The sequence below is a fragment of the Salmo salar genome, chromosome ssa01 (assembly GCF_905237065.1).
Source record: "Salmo salar chromosome ssa01, Ssal_v3.1, whole genome shotgun sequence".
NCBI classification, from domain to species: Eukaryota; Metazoa; Chordata; class Actinopteri; order Salmoniformes; family Salmonidae; genus Salmo; species Salmo salar.
This window is the reverse complement of record NC_059442.1, coordinates 128,394,866-128,419,830: the sequence shown is the minus strand read 5'-3', so window position 1 is coordinate 128,419,830 and position 24,965 is coordinate 128,394,866. Positions and strand designations below refer to the sequence as shown.

The following is a 24,965-nucleotide window of genomic DNA, read 5'->3' as shown; positions in this document are numbered from 1 at the left end:
GGGTGCGCACACACACACACACACACACACATACGCACACCATCTACTCCATTAGCAGCTTCCACAGGCTGCTAACTCAGACACGCTGGGTCGGAAATCCCTGACAGGGTAGTTAGTGAAAGGTCAGTGTGAAAAATCTGACAAATCCCTTTTTAGAAAAACCTGATGCCTACACATCTAGTTCTGCAGAATGCCCACCACCAGAGAGCTTTACTCTCTGCCTTTCTGGTCTTGTCTTTCTTCCTTTAGCTTTCTCGCACACGCATGCGCGCACACACAAACATTCTCTCTCTCATTTGTGGGAGCCTAATGTGATTTCCTATTCTGCCACGACGTTTCACTACCGTTTACCATCATTTCAGGCACCGTCATTGTTGTCAATGTTTAATGAATGACTTTAGGGTTGGACCCGGGTGAGAAGACTTCCTCCCAGAGATGTAGTCACACATGAAGTTCATCTTGGTCAGTAAGTGTCTGTGAGGTTGGCTAAATGCATAACCTACAAGACTTGAGGATGAAGGATATAGTGTTTTAGGCTGCTGTATTGTAAAGCAGGTTTTGATTTGTCAGGGCCTAGGGAAATATTTGATTCTAATTCATTCCGATATCAAGGTGGAAAACAAACTGATAAGTAACCCATCCACACAGTACCCATTCCTCTCACCTCCTGTAGTCTCCCTTCAGCTATCCTCTCTTCCCCTCATCTCTTCTCTACTCCTCTCCCCTTCCCCCTCTCCTTTACTCTTGCTTCCTCTCCTCTTCTTCCCCCTCTCCTCTCTTCCCCTTCCCCTCCCTCTGAGTATGCACCGAGCTTTCCCCCATCATCCCTCATCCCTCTTTAGTTGTGAAATGTATATTCCACGGAGCAGAGAAGCGGGAGGGGAAAGTGACACAGCCAACCTAATAAAGGAGGCGGCCATCCCTGATGTCTATAAAAGACCATATTTCTCAGGATCAATCTGCTACAATACCCAGCTGTCACATCCTATGGGCAATCCGCCTTAACAGAGAAACATTTCATGTGGTTGCCAAGCCCTGCTCAGACTCAGGCTCCGCACAGAGGAAGTGAGGGAGATGCCAACGAGAGACGTGAACCCAAAACACGGGAACCATAGTAGCACTCTGGGTCTCTGGTGCTCTGCAGCCAGCCAGAAGCACATTATGGAGGTCATAAGAGGAGTGAAAGAGGCCCCTTGCACCACAGCTGATGTTCCTAAAGGCACTCTTGAGTGACAGAAGGAGATGCGGTGCTTTGTTTCTACTAGATTCTACACTTAGCAGTGCTCTCACACGCACGCACACACACACACTCACTCACACACTGCATTTTAATTACAGCACAGGAACTGGCAAGGAACCGAGACCTTGATGCTTTGAGTGAGTCGTGTCCTTTTAAAAATTCATTTAATTCAGTAAAAGTCTATCAATTCCTGTCATTCCTCTAAGGTTTTTAAACATGCAGAGAGCGTAGAGCGCTCAGTCACAAGGACAGCTCAGTCCAGCCCTCTGGCTCCGATCCTTCACACACCGACCAGACGGGTCCTGAGGAGAGAGGTTTTTACCTCTATTATTACTTTTTAAAATCTTTTAACGTGTTGATGAATATTTAATGCAGATGAATATTTCACTGCGGCACACGGCAGTCAGGAGTTGAGAAAAGAGATGCAGAGAAAGAGAGAGAGGGAAGTGAGAGAGAGTGAAAGAGACATTGAGATGCAAGGAGAGTTCACCTCGTCTTCCACCAACATGCAGTCTCGCTACTCCTCTCTGCCCCACCCAGCTCTCCTCTCCTCTGGTGCATTATCAGTCAGAGGACAGGACAGTACAGTGTCGGAGAGCCGAGTAATGTCACCCAGGGTTGTATCAGTGGAGTTCTGCTGCGGAAAGCGCTGAGTCATGATGTGTGTTGAGTCATGATGTGTGTGTGCAGTGTAAGAGAGCGATGAGTTGGTAGGCGCTGTCAGGGGATGTTTATCTCAAACCAATGAGATGGTTCATTACGAGTCCACCGTCACTCCAGTGACTCTAACCTCCGCTCCCCCCCCCGTCGCCCCACAGACCCAGCCGAGACTGCTATTCTCTTCCGCAGTCGCAAGACACTCGACACTTCAAGGGTGCGACGGGTTCGTCGACGAGCTTCAAAACTTTGGAGACGTATTCGAGGTCAAAGGTTCACACGGGACTAAAGGAGTCTCAGACAGAGGACGATCTACGAACCTGAATGAAAGCCATTGCTATCACACAGTGTATGAGCTGATAACAGCCAGCAAAGCAAGAGGGGGGGAAAAAAAACCTCAGCAGCCATTCTATAGCGCTTATCTGCAGTTCACTGAGTACGATATGAAGGATTGTCCTCGCAAACCATAGCTAAGACTCTTAGCAGCTACTCACAGGAAATCGAAACTCACTCCAAAGAGTGGCTTCATTTTTTCTCAACATTAAACAAATTAATCCTAGTCTAGGGCCCTATCAGCTTCCACAAGAAAGGTGCATCATTAAACAATATCTTGTGAGGAGGAGATAGAGGTTTGGTCAGTGATGTGATTAGGCTGATGTCCCCGTAAACCCTGTAGGGATCGAAGCACAAGAGTTCGCTGTTATAACTCAAGCTTTGTTCCATAAATATGCCATTAGCAAAATGCATAATAGGGAGGACTTTTAGATTCCAAACTCTACTCACTAATTAACACTCCTGCACGCCTCACAATGATATTCACATATTAATATGCAGTTAATGCGCCACGGGTGCTGGATAAATAATATCAGATACAAGCGTTCCTGTATTTTTACAGATACCAAATTTAGAGGAAATACACTGGAAACAAATGTTGCATTTACTTGTCGAGCCGCAATGCAATTTGTAGCTATGTTACATTTTTGGTGCAATTGTGTCTACATTTGCATTGCTTAAAGTTTTCAATAGCATTTTTAAGTAAAGGCTTCTTTTAAAGGAAATATTCTGAAGAAACTATAGAACAAAGGTTTATGTCTGTCTATTAAGCTTATTGACCAACATTTCTCACACTTAAGAGTCATTCCCAGTGGCCAAAGCTAGTAGCAATGTCATCAGTCTGGCATCTTTTTTATGACAACACTTTTCCTGATGGGTTGGAGTGCGTAGTATTGACCTGCATATAGGTGACGAGTTTCAGGAAACTAGGCATATGTCGCGCGTCACTACTTCACAGTAGAGGCATTGTTTTGGGCAGAAATGCATTCTGGAACATGTGAACTTTCAAGTGCCTTAATAACAAACTTGTATTCCATCTGTAAATACAAATGAAATAGTTACATTTAGTTGGTCTAGCCACGGAAAAAGACAGGGACTTTCCCGCTAGCCATGATTGGCTGAGATAATGGATGGGCTGGACATGCCGAGAGATGAGTTTGGATGGGTCTGCCATGTAGCACACTTCTGTCTATAACATGAGCTGGTCAGTTGTTAGAATCATTTGTATGTGTTAGACTAATGACTTAAGTGTTCCACTCTGAAATTGTAGGATAGGGTGTAATGTTTGATAATTAGGAGAAGATAAAACCAGGATGTGGGTAGATCTGTTAGTATTGTAATACTATGATGTTATATTCTTTAGTAGGGATGTAAACAGAGTGAAGTTGTAGAGTAAATAATAGAAAATCATTAGAGGGTTTCAAACCAAGAGGGTCCCAACGGGGGAGGGGAGGTGAAAGCCTTGAAGAATGTGACAACTTTTATGGTTCTTTGTGGTTAGTGGAAAAGTACTGGTTGTTTGAGAAGGGACTGGTCTAAAGATAGGAATGTGTGTGTGTATTATAAAAGGACTGAGTCTTCATTTTTGACTTTAGAGCTCTCATGAATAAAGATCTTTGAACCTTTTTTATAAAATCTGAGACTTTGCCCAATTATTAGTGAACCCAGGGTCTTACAAACCTAGGGGAATTGGTTAAAGATGAAATGCATGATTGGAATTGAAAATTCCCTTAACATCAGTATGTGTAGGTAATCCTTTCTAACACTGTTTTTTCTCTCTCAAAGATATCACTTAGTAGAACTGCAAAAGTGTTGCTCTCCACTTTCTGGAGGACCAAGAGTTTTCAAATCAGTGTTATGCCCAGTATGATAGCTAAGGAGATTTGATTGCAAATATGCAGAGTGAATCGAAAAGAGAACACACTGAAGGCTGTTGTATAAAACACTTGTGTCCGGATTACATCTTCAAGGGCAACCATGGAATTCCGTGACAGAGGGAGAAGCGTCAATCCATGTAAGATGGTCTAGCTAACTACATTTTCAGATATTATACGTTTCTAATTTTGTCAGAAGGTCGTTTTCATTTTAAGTTAAAGCATACTGTTAGCTAGATAGCTAACATTAGCTGTCTGGCTCGCTAGCTAACATTACGTGTACAATCTAAGTAGTAATATTATTCGTATCTCAGAGCCATTTGCATTGCTAGTTATAACCTAATGTTAGCTAGCTAGCTAAAATTGAACCTAGTTGGTTAACTACCTGCAGATTCATGATGGGTAGTAACGTTATGAGTTGGGATTATGGTTCATTGTTTAGCTAGCTACATGTCAAACAAAAGACTCCACTATGCAAGTAACCATTTCACTACACCTTCTGTATCCTGTGCATGTGACAAATAAACATACATTTTATTTGATTTAGTATGTGTTTACCAGAGGCGGTAATGTGAAGAACATGACCTGCACCAAAGTCAAATTAGGATATAACGTTAAGATAAACAAGACAGTATCCATGTTCTAAACTTCTCTGGTAGAATGCCCTGGTTTATTTCGTCACACTCACAAACGTAAGCTATTTTCTGTAATTGGCTCGCCATTAACTTGTAAGTAATGATCTTGTTGTTTATTATCCTGTAATAATGAAGAAAATTTGCTAAAGTGAAGACGCTGTCAGCTACAGTAGCTTGCGAAAGTATTCACCCCCTGGCATTTTTCCTATTTTGTTGCCTTACAACCGGGAATTAAAAAAAATTTTTGGGGGTGGTATCATTTGATTTACACAACATGCTTACCACTTTGAAGATGCAAAATATTTTTATTGTGAAACAAACAAGAAATAAGACAAAAAACTGAAAACTTGAGCGTGCACAACTATTCACCCCCCCAAAGTGGGGGGTGAATTTTATATAGTAGGTTTATTTGAACAGTGAGAGACAGAATAACAACAACAAAATCCAGAAAAACGCATGTCAAAAATGTTATAAAATGATTTACATTTTAATGAGGGAAATAAGTATTTGACCCCTCCGCAAAACATGACTTAGTACTTGGTGGCAAAACCCTTGTTGGCAATCACAGAGGTCAGACGTTTCTTGTAGTTGGCCACCAGGTTTGCACACATCTCAGGAGGGATTTTGTCCCACTCCTCTTTGCAGATCTTCTCCAAGTCATTAAGGTTTCAAGGCTGACGTTTGGCAACTCGAACCTTCAGCTCCCTCCACAGATTTTCTATGGGATTAAGGTCTGGAGACTGGCTAGGGCACTCCAGGACCTTAATGTGCTTCTTCTTGAGCCACTCCTTTGTTGCCTTGGCCGTGTGTTTTGGGTCATTGTCATGCTGGAATACCCATCCACGACCCATGTTCAATGCCCTGGCTGAGGGAAGGAGGTTCTCACTCAAGATTTGACGGTACATGGCCCCGTCCATCGTCCCTTTGATGCGGTGAAGTTGTCTTGTCCCCTTAGCAGAAAACACCCCCAAAGCATAATGTTTCCACCTCCATGTTTGACGGTGGAGATGGTGTTCTTGGGGTCATAGGCAGCATTCCTCTTCCTCCAAACACGGTGAGTTGAGTTGATGTCAAAGAGCTCCATTTTGGTCTCATCTGACCACAACACTTTCACCAGTTGTCCTCTGAGTCATTCAGATGTTCATTGACAAACTTCAGACGGGCATGTATATGTATTCTTGAGCAGGGGGACCTTGTGGGCGCTGCAGGATTTCAGTCCTTCACGGCGTAGTGTGTTACCAATTGTTTTCTTGATGACTATGGTCCCAGCTGCCTTGAGATCATTGACAAGATCCCCTCGTGTAGTTCTGGGCTGATTCCTCACCGTTCTCATGATCATTGCAACTCCACGAGGTGAGATCTTGCATGGAGCCCCAGGCCGAGGGATATTGACAGTTCTATTGTGTTTCTTCCATTTGCGAATAATTGCACCAAATGTTGTCACCTTCTCACCAAGCTGCTTGGCGATGGTCTTGTAGCCCATTCCAGCCTTGTGTAGGTCTATAATCTTGTCCCTGACATCCTTGGAGAGCTCTTTGGTCTTGGCCATGGTGGAGAGTTTGGAATCTGATTGATTGATTGCTTCTGTGGACAGGTGTATTTTATACAGGTAACAAGCTTCGGTTAGGAGCACTCCCTTTATCCCTTTAAGAGTGTGCTCCTAATCTCAGCTTGTTACCTGTATAAAAGACACCTGGGAGCCAGAAATCTTTCTAATTGAGAGGGGGTCAAATACTTATTTCCCTCATTAAAATGCAAATCAATTTATAACATTTCTGGCATGCGTTTTTCTGGATATTTTTGTTGTTATTCTGTCCCTCACTGTTCAAATAAACCTACCATTAAAATTATAGACTGATCCTTTCTTTGTCAGTGGGCAAATGTACAAAATCAGCAGTGGATCAAATACTTTTTTCCCCCACTGTATACTCAGATCATGTGACAATTAGATTGCATACAGGTGGACTTTATTTAACTAATTATGGGACTTCTGAAGGTAATTGGTTGCACCAGATCTTATGTAGGGGCTTTATAGCAAAGAGGTGAATACATATGCACCATCACTTAACCATTTTTATTTTTTAGAATTTTTTTAAACAAGTTATTTTTTTCATTTCACACAATTTTGACTATTTTGTGTATGTCCATTACATGAAATCCAAATAAAAATCCATTTAAATTACAGGTTGCAATGCAACAAAATAGGAAAAACGACAAAGGGGATGAATACTTCTGCAAGGCACTGTATATGATGTGGTGATTATTTGAACTGGCTAGCCAGCTAATTTAACATTAGCTAGCTAGCTAACAAGCTAGAAACGAACCAAAACGTCGTTTAGAAAGTTGCTTTTAGTTGCCTGATTTGCTAGATTGACATACAGTGCCTTCGGAAAGTATTCAGACCCCTTGACTTTTTTCCACATTTTGTTAGGGTGCAGCCTTATTCTAAAATTGATTAAATCGTTTTTCCCCTCATCAATCTACACACAATACCCCATAATGACAAAGCAACAACAGTTTTTTAGACATTTATTTTTTAATTTTTTACTACTTTGTTGAAGCACCTTTGACAGCCTCAAGTCTTCTTGGGAATGACACTACATGCTTGGTACACCTGTATTTGCGGAGTTTCTCACATTCTTCTCTGCAGATACTCTCAAGCTCTGTCAGGTTGGATGGGGAGCGTTGCTGCACAGCTATTTTCAGGTCTCTCCAGAGATGTTCAATCGGGTTCAAGTCCGGGCTCTGGCTGGGCCACTCAAGGACATTCAGAGACTTGTCCCGAAGCCACTCCTGCGTTGTCTTGGCTGTGTGCTTAGGGTCGTTGACCTGTTGTAAGGTGAACCTTCGTCCCCAGTCTGAGGTCCTAGGCGCTATGGAGCAGGTTTTCATCAAGGATCCCTGTATACTTCGCTCCGTTCATCTTTCTCTCGATCCTGACTAGTCTCCCAGTCCCTGCCACTGAAAAACATCCCCACAGCATGATGCTGCCACCACCATGATTCACCGTAGTGATGGTGCCAGATTTCCTCCAGACGTGACACTTGGCATTTAGGCCAAAAAGATCAATCTTGGTTTCATCAGACCAGAGAATCTTGTTTCTCATGGTCTGAGAGTCTTTAGGTGCCTTTTGGCAAACTCCAAGCGGGCTGTCATGTGCCGTTTACTGAGGAGTGGCTTCCGTCTGGCCACTCTACCATAAAGGCCTGTTTGGTGGAGTGCTGCAGAGATGGTTGTCCTTCTGGAAGGTTCTCCCATCTCCACAGAGGAACTACAACCTAGATATACAGTACATCGTAGACCTGCAATAATGTTTGGGATCGATTGTACAATATGAGGGGATTAATTGGCACAAAGGAGCATTTTCAGAAGAGTGGGACAGAGGGTGGAGCTGGTCTTCAAAGGGTTTACATGAGATCCGGTCTTCTCGGAGTCGGTTGAGATGAACAAGTTGGTAGCCATGACCATATGCTTTAACTTAAAATGAAAATATATGCATTAACTTGAAATGAAAACGACTTTCTGACAAAATTAGAATATCTGAAAATGTAGCTAGCTAGACTTTCTTACCCGTATACATGGATGGACGCTTCTCCGTCTGTCACAGAATTCCATGACTAGGATACAGTAGTATGTTATGTTCTGTCACTGTAAAATGTAAAACATTAGGGTCCAGTTTCCGGGACATGGATTAAGCCTTCTCCTTGACAAAAAAAAAAGAAAATTGTTCTATTGCGCATGCTTTTCGTCCAGGACTAGGGTTTGATTGTGGGGAGTCTGTGGTGCTGGGGGTTAATATAATAACACAGCCAGTCATAAAAACAGAGAATAAAAAAGATATTGACGTTCAAAATCAATAAACATCAAACACACACCAACCTATCTACACGGATCTAACTTAACTGAAACACTGAGATGAAAGGTATAAAAAATAATATTGATATTCAATCAGAATAAGAAGAACAAGAACCTGTGAGTGTTTCGTGTCTTTTATCTCTACCTCCTTTCTCACCTTTCTTTTTTGACACCTCTTTCCATCCACTGCCAGACCGTGCTCAGCTAAGCTTCAAAGCAAAGGAATTGCCTGCTCACTAAAGCCTGTGAAATCCACGTCAAGCTCAGCAGAGGCCTTGACAGGACACTATGGTGACAAGTGTTCCTTTGACCAGAAAACAATACTATTGTGTGTAACGGTAACATTAAATAGTATAGAGAGACACCAGACCCGCCTGGGTTACCTAGATCACTTGGTGAGGATAATATGCCTGTCTAAACTCTCCATGACTTATCTCATATTCTCCCTCTTTCTCTCTACACACTCTCTCTCTACACTCTCTCTCTTTCTACACTCTCTCTCTCAGAGGCAGACTTCTCTCGCTCACTTAATCTCATCTCACTATACTGCCAGTCTCAGGGTTTCCTTTTTTGTGTGTGTCTCTTGTCTTTTCTCTCTCTCTCTCTCTCTCCCACTCTGTCTCTCCCTCCCTTCCTCTCTTTTCCTCTCGCGCTCTGTTTTGCTTAGATTTCAGTAGGGACCTGACAGGCCAACTTCCACCGTTTTCTCTGTCTCTCTCTTTCGTTTCCTCCTTCTCTCCTCTCTCCCTCCACTGCTCTCCTGTCATTCGTACTCCCCCTTGTTCTCATGATTTTGACATTTACAACTAAGAGACATGGGTTTCCATTTCATAGTAATCCTCCAGTGCTCACCCGCCTATTATTCATCTTACTGTAAACTGTGAAATCCTGTTTGTTAATTGACTGATTTCAATTCACATTTCCAACAGCCACGGGGTGATTAAGCAGTATTTGTGACTTTTCGGTACGTGTGTGTGTGTACGCGCGCGTGCGTGTGTGTATACATATCCGTGTGTGTGTCCGTGCCTCTATCTCTTTAAGAGTCTTCTGTATTTTTGTTCATGTGTCAGTGAATGTGTGTGAGTGTGGAATGCCTGCCTTCACCAATCCCCCCTCACGGGGCTCAGTGAACAAACCTGCTGCAGCATTATTCACACCTAAGACTTGAAAGCGTCGGATGAATAGCCTATATCCTAAATGTTGCGTGCTGTTGCTCGATAATCTTGCTCTGCACAGAGACTGCCTCATGGATGTCGTAATCCTGCCGAGCCATGAAACTGACTGAATCGCAAATATGGACGAGATTTGAAGTGACAGTGAACCAACCGCATGTTACTGTAGAATAGGATGCCCACATTCTGCTTTTACAGTAATACATAGGCACTCATATGCACACACATGCACACACAATCAAAACACACATGCATACACTTTCTACCCCTGCCTTACCTGTATATGATGCAGGCACAGTCTCTGCACGTGCCACAGTTCTCTATGTCCTGGCCGGTCCGGTAGGAGTGTCTCCTGGAGGGGCAAACACAGATGACATCATCACCAGGGGACCATTACAGCTGCCACCTTGGCTTGAGTCACAGCGTCAGGAGAGGGTGTGTGTGTGTGTGTATGTGTGTGTGTGTGTGTGTGTGTGTGTGTGTGTGTGTGTGTGTGTGTGTGTGTGTGTGTGTGTGTGTGTGCATCCATGGTGTGTGTGTGTGTGAGAGAAAGGGACTGGAAATAAGCAGGATCTCAGTCTTATCGTCCCTGGCTAGGTTTCATCACTTCATCTGAGAAGTAGCTAGCTCTATTTTTATCATGATGAAGTGTTGCCTCAGTCCCATGATTCTCCTCCTGCTAACTCCTCATCCAGAAACCCACTCCTGATCATATCTTTTGAATGATTTTACCCCAACCGACTCCCTGACGGCTACGTAAAGCATGACTTTATCTTCAGGGGAAAGATTCTGTTTATGAGGTAAAAGTCAAGTCTGAATTCCTTACATGTAGACCCATCTCAGAACAAGAGACCTTATGAGAGAAAAATACTTGCTTCTATAGGCTTTAAAGACCATTAGAAATATCTTTGATTTGGAAGATAGGTCAACACTGTGATATACACCCAGGGGCAAAACTGGTTGCAGTGACGACAGGATGGCGTCTTTTACCAGTGTTGTAGTCGAGTCACTAAACCTTGAGTCTGAGTCGAGTCCCAAGTCTCCTGTGCTCAAGTCGAGTCATGAGTCCCTATGGCTGAAGTCCGAGTCCAGGTCCGAGTCACAAATGGTCAAGTTACGAGTCGGTCTTATGTCATTTGTTTCTAGTCACCACCAGATGGCAGTATATTGCCACTCCCTCATGAATACCTGTGTTTCACTACTTATTTACTACATAAATTAATGGTAAGTCAGTCTCTCAACTACATTTTTGTAATTGCTGACTGATATTTGTGTAGGTTTTTTATTGCAGAGTGAAAACTAAAGAGGACTTGTAAGAACCTGGCTATGGGATGTAGGGGGGAAAGTGGGAGGGTAGAGCGAGACATATTCAAAGACAGTCTACTTTTCTATACTCAAGCAGAGAGAGAGCGACACATAGCTAGACTGCAGTTTTACTATTAAACTCAATACTAATATTGTTTTCAATTTCGTGAAGCAGTTTGTGTTTCTTAACCAGGCAAAGCTAAATAGTAGGCTGGTGACTGGTGGTTGCAGGGAAGCAAGAGAGTAGCTTGCACGATTTGTATCCTGCTACGATCGGAGGCGGAGCCGGAGAGGAGCTTGGCTGCCTGTCTGCTCACAATAATCGCTTGCTCCCCCGCAGCTTAGCAGCTGATGTAGGCTGCGTGTGTCTGATGTGCATCCTTCCCACTGCTAGAGAACAGAACTTCTCGCTGCTCTGCGCACCCAGTGCTGCTAATACTCTGCTTATCGTAGGAGACTATCCAGTCCGAGTCACCAAAGGTTGAGAAAGCGAGTCCGAGTCCAAGTCACCAACGGTCGAGTCCAAGTTGAGTCAAAAGTCATGAACTTGGTCCTGGACTCGAGTACTACAACACTGTCTTTTACTACGTCCTTTTGACGTCATGGTCAGGTTGTATACTGTTTGTATAATAAGGAAGATTTGTTAACGTCTTTTTAGCAACCAGAAAAATACGTCTTTACCTGGTCGTAATCTGGTTACAAGACAAGGATGACAATCAAAATATGACTTCCTTCCCCCAACGTTTGATCTTGTTAGGAAAAATACATCTTTACCTGGTTGTTACAGAGACCATCTGGTTATATGACGCATTTTCAACCACTTGTCATATAATGCAATGTTTCCCGGTATATAAATATGGCTCTGAGTACAGTCATACATATGTCATCCCACCCAAGCGTTCATATTAGCAACCACATTACATTGGTGATTACACTGTTCATGATTACAGACTTTCTCTCCATAGACCACATGCATGTCTTCTCCTCTTCTGGAGTTTTCCTAACCTCCTCTGATCTAACATGTTGGTATGATAACGATGGTGGAGAAATCCGTAAGCAGCTTAGAAACGTGGGAAGTAGATTAATTAAAGTGCTGATGGGAATCATAAAGGGTTTACACTAAGAGCCTGCGCCGCAACTAAAACCAACGCCTGCACTCGCATTACCTCATCATCAGCACTGATCGCTATCGCTACTCGCCAAAATGAGGAAATGATGGAGAAATTAGGTGTAACTCATCCCACAAAAAAAATATGTTAGGGATTTATTTATCGTTTGACGTTTCGGAAATTTGGTTTGGAATATGGAAAGAGTTTTGACTTGTTGACATGGTGGATTTAATCACAGATTTCATCTCTATCTCTCTCTCCCTTCCCATCTTTCTTTCATCTGGCAAATCCTCCTCATACACTCCCCCTTCTCCTTCTCCTCATTTTCACCAAATGTACATTTCATTATGTCTCCACTGCACAGCCAGGTTGCCAAAGTATTTACAGCATCACAAGGCTGGACTGGCCTACAAATAGATGGGTGGTAGAACAGGAATGCTCAAACAAAACAAATGTCCATCTGTAATATGAAGAACACAACATGAGTGATATCTACCAAGGAGTGATATCTACCAACAATAACCCTCAATACGATTCCAGAATGAGAAAGAAAACGTTATCGTGTCAATATGATCACGTTGTATTGTCTGGGGCTGATTCATTTTCGCAATGGACAAATTCTTTGCACAAACAATTACCTCTCGAAGCAGAGCTATGACAACTTATGTGTGACATTTACTTTCCAGGCCTTTGTGTTCCTGTGCTCCAAGGCATTCCTTTATTCTTATTCCAACTTTCTGTTTTCTAATGCCAGCAGCATACCAGCCTGTGTCCCACTGCTGGCTTGCCTCTGAAGCTAAGCAGGGTTGGTCCTGGTTAGTCCCTGAATGGGAGACCAGATTCTGCTGCAAGTGGTGTTGGAGGGCCAGTAGTAGGCCCTCTTTCCTCTGGTCTAAAATAATATCCCAATCCCCCAGGATGCAGTGATTGGGGACATTGCCCTGTGTAGGGTGCACGCTTTTAGATGGGACGATAAACGGGTGTCCTGACTCTCTGTGGTCACTAAAGATCCCTTGGCACTTATCGCAAGAGTAGGGGTGTCAACCCTGTTGTCCTGGCTAAATTCCCGATCTGGCCCTCATACAATCATGGCCACCTAATCATCCCCAGTTTCCAATAGGCTCATTCATCCCCTGTAACTATTCCCCAGGTTGTTGCTGTAAATTAGAATGTGTTTTCACTCAACTTACCTGGTAAAATAAGTTAAATACACTGAACAAAAATATAAACGCAATATGTAAAGTCTTGGTGCCATGTTTCATGAGCTGAAATAAAAGGTCCCAGAATTGTTCCATAAGCACAAAAGCTTAATTCTCTCAAATTTTGTGCACAAATTTGCCAAGATAATCCATCCACCTGACAGGTGTGGCATATCAAGAAGTTGATTAAACAGCATGATTATTACACAGGTGCACCTTGTGCTGGGGACAATAAAAGGCCAATCTAAAATGTGCAGTTTTGTCACACAACACAATGCCACAGATGTTTCAAGTTTTGAGGGAGTGTGCAGTTGGCATGCTGACTGCAGGAATGTCCACCAGAGCTGTTGCCAGACAATTTAATGTTCATTTCTATACCATAAGTCGCCTCCAACATCATTTTAGAGAATCTGGCATCATTTTAGAGAATCACGTCCAACTGGCCTCAACCCTAGACCACTGGTATGGCTTCATGTGGGCGAGTGGTTTGCTGATGTCAATGTTGTAAACAGAGTGCCCCATGGTAGCGTTGGGGTTATAGTATGGGCAGGCATAAGCTGCGGACAACAAACACAATTGCATTTTATCGATGGCAATTTGAATGCACAGAAATTCTGTGACGAGATCCTGAGGCCCATTGTGAGGCCCATTTTTTTAAGGTATCTGTGACCAACATGCATATCTGTATTCCCAGTCATGTGAAATCCTAAGATTAGGGCCTAATTAATTTATTTCAAATGATTGATTTCCTCATATGAACTGTAACTCAGTAAAATCTTTGAAATTGTTGCATGTTATGTTCAAATTTTTGTTCAGTGTAAATAAAATTAAAATAATTCCACTAACCAATTCCTTACTTTTCTCATTTTTTCTCTCCTCTTTTTTCAAAGTAATCAATTTAATAAAAAATGTATTCTCAAAATTCAAGTAGCCTATAATTACAATATTGTCTTATTTTTTATTGATATATATATTTTTTAAATAATGCCAAGCAATATGGTCCTGAGTTTTTCATGGTCATCGGACTTTAATTTAAATTTTCAGGAAATACTCAGAGCTGAATGCCGAATCTGTGTTGGCACAACAATGTATTATTGTAGCTGACTGTAATTGTATGGCTCAGTGGGACTCACTCACCCGTCTCTCTCTGCCTCCTTCTTCTCCAGGTCCTGTATGACGTCCAGCAGGACCTTGATGGTGTTCTGGCTGGTCTCCAGGACCCCCTCCATGCTGTGCAGCTGGGTCTGCAGGCTCCGGATGTCGTGCAGGGGCCCGTTGGGGCCCATCAGTTTCTCTGCTACCCAGGTCGGATCCAGTTTACTCCTGGCCCCCGACACCAGCCCCCCCAGGATCTCCTGCACCTGCCTCAGGGTGTCGGCCTGGGTGGAGGTCAGGGGCCCAACCGTGGGGCCCCCTCCAGAGCCAGAGCAGCCACGTGCCCCGGACGGGCACTGGCCAGGGGGGAGAGCTTGCTGGCTGTTGGGGGTGTTGGTCCCGGAGCAGAGCATTTTATGGAGGGCCCCGAGCTGAGCTCCTAGCTGAGCCTGAGCCTGGCCCAGGCAGGTGGGTCTGGAGATGGCCTTGGTGGGCGAGGAACCCTGGTCCCCCTGGTTCCCTTTCAGAGGGACCACCAAGGGTGTTTGAGCTCTGTGTTTCAGAGAGCTGGCTCGAGGACAGGGCAGGGGTGACCCTGAACTTCCTGACCTCTCCTTCTCACTCGCCCGCCTGAGCAGGGGCGCCCGGCAGGCCGAGCCTGGGGTGCAACTCACCCCCTCTTTGCGTGGGGTGTACGGGGGAGGGGGCGGGGGTGGTGGTGGAAGTATCCTCCTCTCCCCCCTACACTCCCACTCTATCACCCTCTTGTCCTGAGCGCTGCAGTGTTGGGCCTGAGGTGGGGGGGTGTAGGGGGGTGCAGGGCGAAACGTGGAAGCGTAGAGGGGCACAGTTTTCGTTGGAGTTGCACAAGATGGCGCCGTTGGAAGTGTATGGTAGGATTTTACCATTGGAGACGGGGAGTTGCAGCTTTTTACAATGGGAGAGGGAGAGGAGCAGTATTTTATTTGAATATGGGCGGAGTAGGAAGGTACTGCTGGAGGTTGGGAGGAGCAGGGTGGTACGGTCTGACATGGGGGGTTCCCAGGTGGTATGGTCTGAATTAAGGAGATGTAGGGAGGGGCAGTTTGGGCTGGGGGGTGGCATGATGTCACAGTTGGAGGTGGAGATATGAGTTGATTTAAGGAAGAGCAGGATAGGGCAGTTTGTGTTAGGATGGTGCAGGGGGCTATATTTGGAGTTGGTGTTGGGGTGGGGCAAGTTGGGGCTGTGGAGGGGGCTAGAACAGGATTTGGTTTTGGGTCATGGCAATTAGGGGCTGTATAGGGGCTATCGTTGGAGTTGGTGGTACGGTGGGACAATTTGGATTTGAGGCTGTGGTTGTAGTTATGGCGGTGCATGTTAGTTTGGGTGGGACAGTTTCAGTTTGTGTAGCGAGAGGTGGAGGGGTTTGAGCTTTAGATGGAAGAACAGTTTGGGGAAGCACTGATTTTTTCGGGGGATATGTACAGATGGACCGGGGTGGGGAGGCGCAAGGCAGAACCACCAGTGGTGGTGTTTCACAATATGGATGGGTGGAGGTTGGCACAGTTTTAGGTACGGAAGCATAGAGAGGCACAGTCTGAGTTTGGGGGGTGGAGGGTTCCACAGTCGAGGGAGGTGGGGAGGCGCAGTGCTGCATGGTGGGAGGAGGCGGGGAGGCGCAGAGACTGTCAGTTTGTGTTTGGGTGGTGCAGGGCTGCACAGTTAAGGGAGGTGGGGAGGTGCAGGGCTGCACAGTCGAGGGAGGTAGGGAGGTGCAGGGCTGCACAGTCAAGGGAGTTGGGGAGGTGCAGGGCTGCACAGTCGAGGGAGGTGGGGAGGTGCAGGGCTGCACAGTCGAGGGAGTTGGGGAGGTGCAGGGCTGCACAGTCGAGGGAGGTGGGAAGGTGCAGGGCTGCACAGTCGAGGGAGGTGGGGAGGTGCAGGGCTGCACAGTTGAGGGAGGTGGGGAGTTAGGAGGGGAGACACAGGGACTGTCTGTCTGTGTGGGAGTGGTACAGTAGGACACCTCCCTTCCCGGGTCACTGATACCACGGTTCATGCGCCATCTCCTCCTCACTTGGGACAGAGTTGCACTCCCCTGGCGTTTAGATCCCTCTCTCCCACAGGTCACAGAACCGCAGTAGCAAGGCTCTGCAGTGTGCCGAAGCCAAACTGGGTGAGGGGAAGAAGAAGAGTCACGCCTGGAAGAGTCCATGTGATTCCCAACAGCAGGGTGGATAGCGTTAGCCTCAGCGTTAGCCTCGCTAGTCCTGAGGCAGTGGGGTTGGTCCACCAATCCCTGTTTAGCCTTAGACCCAGGGCCGTTTCCATCTATAGATGCAGGTTCTGAAATGTGGTTGCGGGTAGTGTAGTACTCATTCTTTTTATCGTCCTGTTCGTCATCCCCATTCACCCCCACCGAGTCCCCCACATTTCGGTTGCGCGTGCTGACGGCCGAGGGCGCCGGAGGCTTAGGCTTGGGCTTCTTGAGGCAGGAGGAGGTCTGGATGGCCATGCTGGTGCACTGCCTCCGGGAGAGAGGTAGTGTGAGGGAGCAAGGCCGTGGGGGCGATGGTGGTGCCCAGCAGCGGCGCGTGGGCCCCGGGGTGAGCGGATGAGGGGGCGCCCGAGCCAAAAACGCTGCCACTACCTCAATGGTGTCTGCCATATCTCCTCGGACAGCCCCAACCACCGAGGCCTGGTTGGAGGACACCTCGTCCCCCATTGACCTCTCTGTTAGCCATCCCTGCGGGGCCATGGGGCTTATGGGGGTGTTCTTCCGCAGGGGGTGGGGGCTGTCACGCTCAGCGGCAGTCCTCTCGGAGCCTTTGGTTCCAGGGCCAGTGGTCCCGCTGCCGCTGCCATCCTCCAAGTCTTTGAAGCGCACCTGGTGTGTGCGGTTGCGGCGGCGCTTGAGGCGGCTCTCGATGTCCGGCGAGTCGCGGTTGAGCAGCACGGAGCGCACGGTCATGGCGCCAGGCGGCTTGTCGGCTGTCTTGCTGTTGGTGTATTGGCCAATGAGCAAGTGATTCGGCTCTTTGCTCACCATGTCTCCTGTGGCGTCTTGTTCTTCCCCCCGACATCCACAGTCCCTGCAGGCCGTTTGACGTGATAAAATCCTCTGTCAGAGAGTAAGGAGTAATTCTATTCTATCTCAATACAATTTGTCTGTTGACAATTCGTTTCTTCTCTATGACAATGGGATACATGTATTGTCACATTTGTTGAGCTGGAGTTCCATCACCAAGCAGATCTGGGGAGACAGCTGTAGCTTGTTGGTTTGAGTGATCATGGAGGTGATTTGAGATAACTGTCACACTGCAGTGCCGTCCGTCCTGCCATCCCCCTTCTGCAGCACTCCATAGGACTGGTCCTTTCTCGTGTGTGTGTGTGTGTGTGTGTGTGTGTGTGTGTGTATGTGTTTCTCTGGCTATCTGACTTCCTGAGAAATGTAACCAAAGCCAGAAGGTTTGTACTTTGCTCAGACTATGGATAGAGAGAACTGTATTCTGAGCTTTAACGTCATAAAGTAAGTCTTCAGGGTGAACCGGAGTCTCATAGTCCACAGAACTTCATTTACTTATAATTTTCGTCCACTCAGCTTCCTGATTTCCTTATAAAGAGCAGTTCTATATAGCCGCATTAAAAGTATAATAACGTCAGCACATTAAACATGGAGCAAGTGCCAACTTAAAGTATGCCTCATACAAAATCTACATCTAAAAGAGGACATGTTATTTCACATTAAATAAGTCAGAAGACCCAGAAGAGAGAGGTGAGCGTGAGAACAGGGCACACAGTTATGTTGCATGACTCCTGGATGCACTCAGCTCCAACGTACCTCTAATAACATCCCAGGAGATGGAATCGTGACAGGGGCACTGTATCTACCAGCGAATAGGCACAGCTCCTCTGAATACACCTTATCCATCCTTCCCATCCCCCGAATATACAGGCTGGCCCTTCCTGTCCGCTTAGCATTGTCCCAGGGGGCTGGAGGAAGAATGGATTGGTAAGCACTGTGTGACTCCCCATAATGGTCTATCTTCCTCTCTCACATTCTCTCCTTCACTCTCTCTCTTCCAGTACCTCTTCTCAGTGACTCATCTTCCACTCATTGTGCAGGATAACAGAATAGCCTGGGTTCCGGAGGTGACCAAAGAGAGAGAGAGAGAGAGAGGAGAGAGAGAATTAGTCTTCATATTGTTGTCATCACATTTCCCGTGGAAGATAATGAAATGGACCTCATAAGAATGAAGTTTATAATAACCTAGCCAGTTGTTAAAATTTCATAAGAGCAGGGTCAACAGAGAAACGCACAAAGTGTGAGTGAAGGGGAGATTAAGTGTCTTTAAGATAAGTAATGAAAAGGAGAGAAAGACAGAATGAGGGAGCATTGACAGAGAGAGGGAGAGAGTGTGTTTGCTTGTGAGAGAGAGAAACAGAACAACACAGATAGAGAGAAGAGCAAAAATAATAGACATTCAGACAGACATATACTTTCAGTGATTGACAAGTGTCCTGCCGTAACAAGATGCTTTGTGACAAGAGGCAGGCCTGTGGTCTGACAGTCTCTCTGTGGAGCCAGAGACAATTAGTGTTGCCTCACAGCTCAGAGGTTATTTAGGGAATAGGGACCCCAGGGGCCATCACTGTTATTTACGTTCCCTTTTTTTCCAGATCTTGTTTCTTTTTATAAAAGAGGAACATCTTTGTCACAGCCGTCAACCTTTTAAAAACATGATTATTAGGATTAATTATAATTACAGTCATGCTCAACGGGCCCGGGGAGGGGATGGGGAAGGAACCGTGGGCTCCTGCACAGATGTGAATCAGTTAGTGGATGTGGAAACCACAGGATTTCATCCTTGTTTTACATCCATGTTATCGCTGCAGTGTGGATCTGTGTACCGATGATCTGCTTAAATGTGACTCACTGAGGAGCGTGTATCAGACTTGCTAATGATGATACCTCTTCATTGCTGCTTTGAAACACAATGTAGTGGGGACACAGTCATTCACTTGAATTAGAATGATTTTGTTGTTATAGTTATCGTGCTGGATGTGAATGAAACTTTATACACGGAACCAGAATATAAACGTACCATGAAAAGTGTTGGGTCCCATGTTTCATGAGCTGAAATAAAAGATCTTCGGAATTTTGATAACGCACAAAAGTTTATTTCTCTCAAATGTTGTGCACACATTTTGTTGACATCCCTGTTAGTGAGCATTTCTCCTTTGCCAAGATAATCCATCCAGCTGACAGGTGTGGCATATCAAGAAGCTGATTAAACAGCATGATTATTACACAGGTGCACCTTATGGTGGGGATAATAAAGCACCACTCTTAAATGTGCAGTTTTGTCACACAACACAATGCCATATATGTCTCAAGTTTTGAGGGAGCGTGCAATTGGCATGCTGACTGCAGGAATGTCCACCAGAACTGTTGCCAGAAAATAAAATGTTCAATCCTCTACCATAAGCTGCCTCCAACGTCGTTTTAGAGAATTTGGTAGAGCGTCCAACCGGCCTCACAACCGCAGACCAGGAACTCCACATCTGGCTTCTTCACCTGCGGGATCGTCTGAGACCAGCCACCCGGACAGTTTGGGGTTTTTGCAGAACTCAAGAATTTCTGCACAAACTGTCAGAAACCGCCTCAGGGTAGCTCATCTGCGTGTTCGTCATCCTCACCAGGGTCTTGACCTGACTTCAGTTCACCTTCGATGGCCACTGGCACGCTGGAGAAGTGTGCTCTTCATGGATGAATCCCGGTTTCAATTGTACCGGGCAGATGGCAGACAGCGTGTATGGCGTCGTGTGGGCGAGCGGTTTGCTGATGTCAACGTTGTTCAATTAAATGCTTTGGCAACAGCTCTGGTGGACACTCCTGCTGTCAGCATGCCTATTGCAATCAACAGCCTGATCAACTCTATGCGAGGAGATGTGTCACGCTGCATGAGGCAAATGGTAGTCACACCAGATACTGACTGGTTTTCTGAACCACGCCCCTACCTTTTTTTAAGGTATCTGTGACCAACAGATGCATATCTGTATTACCAGTCATGTGAATTCCATAGATTAGGGCCTAATGAATTTATTTAAAATAATTGATTTCCTTATATGAACAGTAACGCAGTAAAATATTTGAAATATTTTATTTCTATTTTTTGTTCAGTGTAAATGATTAACGCTCATTGCAGCATTGAAACCATGTAGTGGGAGGACAGACAGTCATTCACTTGAATTAGAATGTTTGTTGTAATAGTTATTGTGCTGTAGCTCAGATAGTCAAGCATGGCACTTGCAAAACCAGGATAGTGGGTTTGATTCCCGGGACCACCCATAAGTAAAAAAAATTAAAACAATGCATAAGTCAGTTTGGATAGAAGCGTCTGCTGAATGACATATTACATATTATTGTGCTAGATGTGGACGGGCCTTTATGAATGATACAGAATCATGAAATACTGTAATTCAGTGGTGCCTATAATACAGCTGTATTTTCTTCCTCTTTATGGTCAGAATTTGATCGACACTATTTCTTAACCTTGACGGTCATCCTCCCCGTTTCTCCTTCTCCGCTTCCAAACTAAATTTCTCTCTTTCCTCAATCTTCCCTCTCTCCATGAAGAGTGTTTCCCATTCACCCTTCACCCTGACAGATTTCCCAAGTTCCACTCGTTGCAGGACCATTACCCTCCACTCATTCTCCTCCATGTCAACCCAATTCCACCCCTCCCTATCTTTCTTTCATCTACCACCCCTTCCTTTTTTTCTTTTTTTCAACTCCCATCCCGTCTCCAACCCTCTCTTTCTCCCATCCTCTTTCTCTCCCATTATCCTCCTCTTTTCTCTCTCTCTCTCTCTCTCTCTCTCTCTCTCTCTCTCTCTCTCTCTCTCTCTCTCTCTCTCATCCTCACCTTCTCCCTTTCTTTCTCTCTCCCCATCTCTATCTCTGCACCCTCTGTCTTCCCACCCCCTCTCTCTCCCTCCATCTCTCCCTTTCTCTCCTCCCACTCAGTCTGCAAACTGCCCTGAGATCAAGATTTACACCGACAGTTTAATGAATCCAGTGCCTCTTAATGCTCGGCACACTCTTGGGGCTGAGGCCCAGCCTTTCCTCATGTGACATTTCCATGTAAAGCTTTATTGGCAGACAACAGATAAATCAGCAGGCAGGAGAAGTGAAGGTGTGCAATGGAATAACGTAATGTTTGATCTCTGTGCTTACTAAGTCATGTTGACATTGAGAGACCAATGACACATATATACAGGATATACATTGGAGATGGAGGCTAAGTCTTGTGTTATATATGACATATTTGATTTCTCGTGATGTTACAACTTATGCCAATAAAGCACCTTGGAGTTTTGCACCCTGTGTGTGTGTGTGTGTGTGTGTTTGTTGAGGGGGAGGCAGGCAGAGTGCTGCAGATTGAATTGTTATGTAAAGGCGTGTCAGATTGGATTGTCTGGGCATGGCTAACTTTATCCGACATGACTGTGTACACGCACAGCCACCGACAGGGGAAGGGGGAGAGGGTTGGGTGGAGGTAGGTAGGTAGACATGGATGGATATATTTAGAGAGAGGGAGAGAAAGAGGAGGCAGGAGGGAGGGAAGAACCCCCTTGCAAGGGAGGAGAGAAAATGTCATGGTTAGGGTTCAGTGAAGTGGAAGATCAGGAGCATCAGCATATCAGGGCCTTAAAGGACCTGGAGAGGACCTATGAAAAGGTATATGATCAGTTATTGGTCCTGGGAGCAAGGGGAGAGAGTGAAGAGATACCTGCACAGCCAAGGGGATTGAATTTATAGAGCGGCGAGCTGTCTGAACAATATATACAGCAAGGCACAAAGCAATAGTGATGGTTTATCCTGTGGTTATATTTCTGTGGGCAGGCAGAACAGAGGTAATAGCGGTGTGTTTAATGTTGTGTGAGAGAGAGAAAGGGAGAGAGTCCAATTCAGTACACACCTCTTAGGAGCAGCCTCTAGGTAGGTGCACATTGCATTATGTCTGTTCATAACTGTAATTTATGAAGTAGATTAAGGTTCTCGCTACAGAAGTTTCTCGTGGGAAAATATTTCATTAAGTTTTATAATGACCCAGGAAACACACGTGTACAAACACACACACACACACACACACACACACACACACACACACACACACACACACACACACACACACACACACACACACACACACACACACACATATCAGCCCATCGGGAATAGATGAAATATATTCCATAAATCCTTCGGTAGATGTAGTTGGGACTGTGTGTAACATATAAGCTGTGGTACAGTGAACAAGACTAAAGAAGACTCCAGGCTAGAGCTGAGCCCAACCTTCTAATAAGTAAGCTGACGGGACATGTCCCTATACGCACATAGTTCACATAGCCATTCACAGAACAATATGTTTTCACAGGTGCCAGGTCACATTACAATAGAAATCTACAGCTGGACAGCCATCCGCTACAGCAACATAACAGGTTAAGGATGTATACTTTGAGCCTACAGCATGGTATGTTAGATGTTGTGAAAGATTGCTGAGAATGTCATTGTTTTGGATCATAATATTTATTTTTTACCCCCAAAAATGTCATGTTTTTTATTTTTGCAACTGCCTGGAAAGAGCTTTGAGGATCTATAGGCTATAAATAAAATATGTATTTTATCATTATTCGACCAAATAATAAGACAATCGCTGTACATTAATGACCAGCAAATTGAATCAGCTGGTTTGCTCGTTAGTGCATTTGTGATTATTAGCATATTACTTTGTAGCTAGCTAGATTACAGCTAATCCTGCAGCTAGCAAGCTAATGTTACCGCTAGCATATTAAACCAAGGTCTTCAGTGCACCACAAAACTATGTTGGATTCCGGAGAAAAAGCCTGGGTATTACCTCCGTGAGGCTGAGTGAGTCTTCAGGTTTAAGGCAAGGTTATTCATAACTCCAGGCTATCTCAATTTTCAACAAACTACCTCCTAGTTAGCTGCTAGCCGGATTACTCACAACTTTTCCAATGAGTGTCCTAAATGATTGTTCCGTCTGTGCTATCTTGACCCAAATCCTCTACCAGAGAAGGATGTAGGACAGCAGCTTGCTCTCTTAGGTCAGTGAAAAGTGCCAGTGATACCACATTACCATCTTCAGGAAGCTAATTCAAGGGGATCAACAATATGAGACGATTAACAGCCGGCAAACTGGTTGCAATTATTATTAATTTTACGTTGCGGTCAGGTTGTATACTAGTTGGCAAATTTGATTTTGTTAATGTCTTTTTAGCAACCTGAAAAATACATCTTTATCTGGTTGTAATCTGTAATCTTGATGCTATCATGAAAAAAATATGTTTTTATCTGGGAGCAACAGAGACTGTTTAGTTGTAATCTCGTTATTTAACGTCTTCTCAACAAACAAAAAAAACGTACAACCAGAATATAACGTCATTATGGCCTCGTGCCAAATTTCACCCACTGGATCAGTCCAGTTTTCTACTGATAAGTCTCCCAAGTGGGAAAATGAAAGATGTAAAGTCACATTTTGTGACCCATGCCAGGTGGTTGCGGTGGCGTAGTTTCAAAGGCCTGAATAGCATGGGAACAGGTGATGGGGATACGCTGTCTAGGCCGTGGCACACTATGTACATACACTCCCTAGGGGGTCCTTCTGTGGGCTGGCAAGCTGTTGTGCTGCAATGTCCCTGTCTGGCCCAATGTCCCAAGAGCACATCACTGTATTTCAGTAATAGGAAAGCTCATCCTGATCACATTTAAGACACCTGGACAATATAGTTGGACATCAGATCATCGCTTTAATCGAACCCTTATTTTACCAAGTAAGTTGATTTAGAACACACCACATCCTAAAAACGAAGGGGGATGTATAACCAGGGAGAAAGAAAGGCTGAGTATGAAAGAGATGGAGAAATGGAGGGAGAGTGAAGGGATGGGGGAAGTGGATGAAGCGAGATATCTAAACGAAGAAACAGGGAGGTAGAGAGATGGAGTTATGGCGGAAACAGCAAGGTCACATTTCTGGCACGGAGCCTAAAGTGGCCCCTAGATATGCACAGTGATGAGAGTGAGAGTGAGAGGGAAAAGATAGGGAGCAGAATGACAGACAGTGCTAACAGCACAGTGTTTCTACAAAGAGGGAGCAAGGGGGTAAGAGTGTAGGGTCGTGTGTTTATTTGGGTGTGTGCGTGCGCGAACGAGCGTGTTCACGTCTGAGTGAGTGCGAGTATGATATTGTTAACATGAAGAAGAGAAAAACATCTGTGTAACCTATGAACTCAATTTACCATATGGGCGCAATGACAACACACGCTGTAAAAAAAAAAAAGAAGTCACATACAGTACACACACCAAGGCATGTATCGCATGATACACACAGTGTACACTCGTGCTCTCATCTCATCCATACACTCCAGCCATTACCACAAGCCCGTTCTCCCTAATTAAGGCGCCACCAACCTCATGTGACA

General features: G+C 45.0%; 2 protein-coding genes across 2 annotated transcripts in view; both read right to left on the bottom strand.

Annotated features, from left to right (window-relative positions):
* Positions 1–15,382, bottom strand: part of LOC106562020 (neuronal tyrosine-phosphorylated phosphoinositide-3-kinase adapter 1) — a 39,940-nt gene extending 24,558 nt beyond the window's left edge. The window contains exons 1-2 of the mRNA XM_014126551.2: positions 14,517–15,382; positions 10,044–10,118 (exon numbers count right to left, since the gene is read on the bottom strand). Of these exons, the coding sequence (XP_013982026.2) occupies positions 10,044–10,118; positions 14,517–15,382 (941 nt within the window). The remainder of the gene's footprint in view (positions 1–10,043; positions 10,119–14,516) is intronic.
* Positions 15,383–15,623: 241 nt separating this feature from the next.
* Positions 15,624–24,965, bottom strand: part of LOC123724553 (leucine-rich repeat extensin-like protein 3) — a 10,766-nt gene continuing 1,424 nt past the window's right edge. The window contains exon 2 of the mRNA XM_045688723.1: positions 15,624–18,595. Coding sequence (XP_045544679.1) covers positions 15,712–17,505 — 1,794 coding nt within the window. The 5' untranslated portion in view covers positions 17,506–18,595 and the 3' untranslated portion in view covers positions 15,624–15,711. The remainder of the gene's footprint in view (positions 18,596–24,965) is intronic.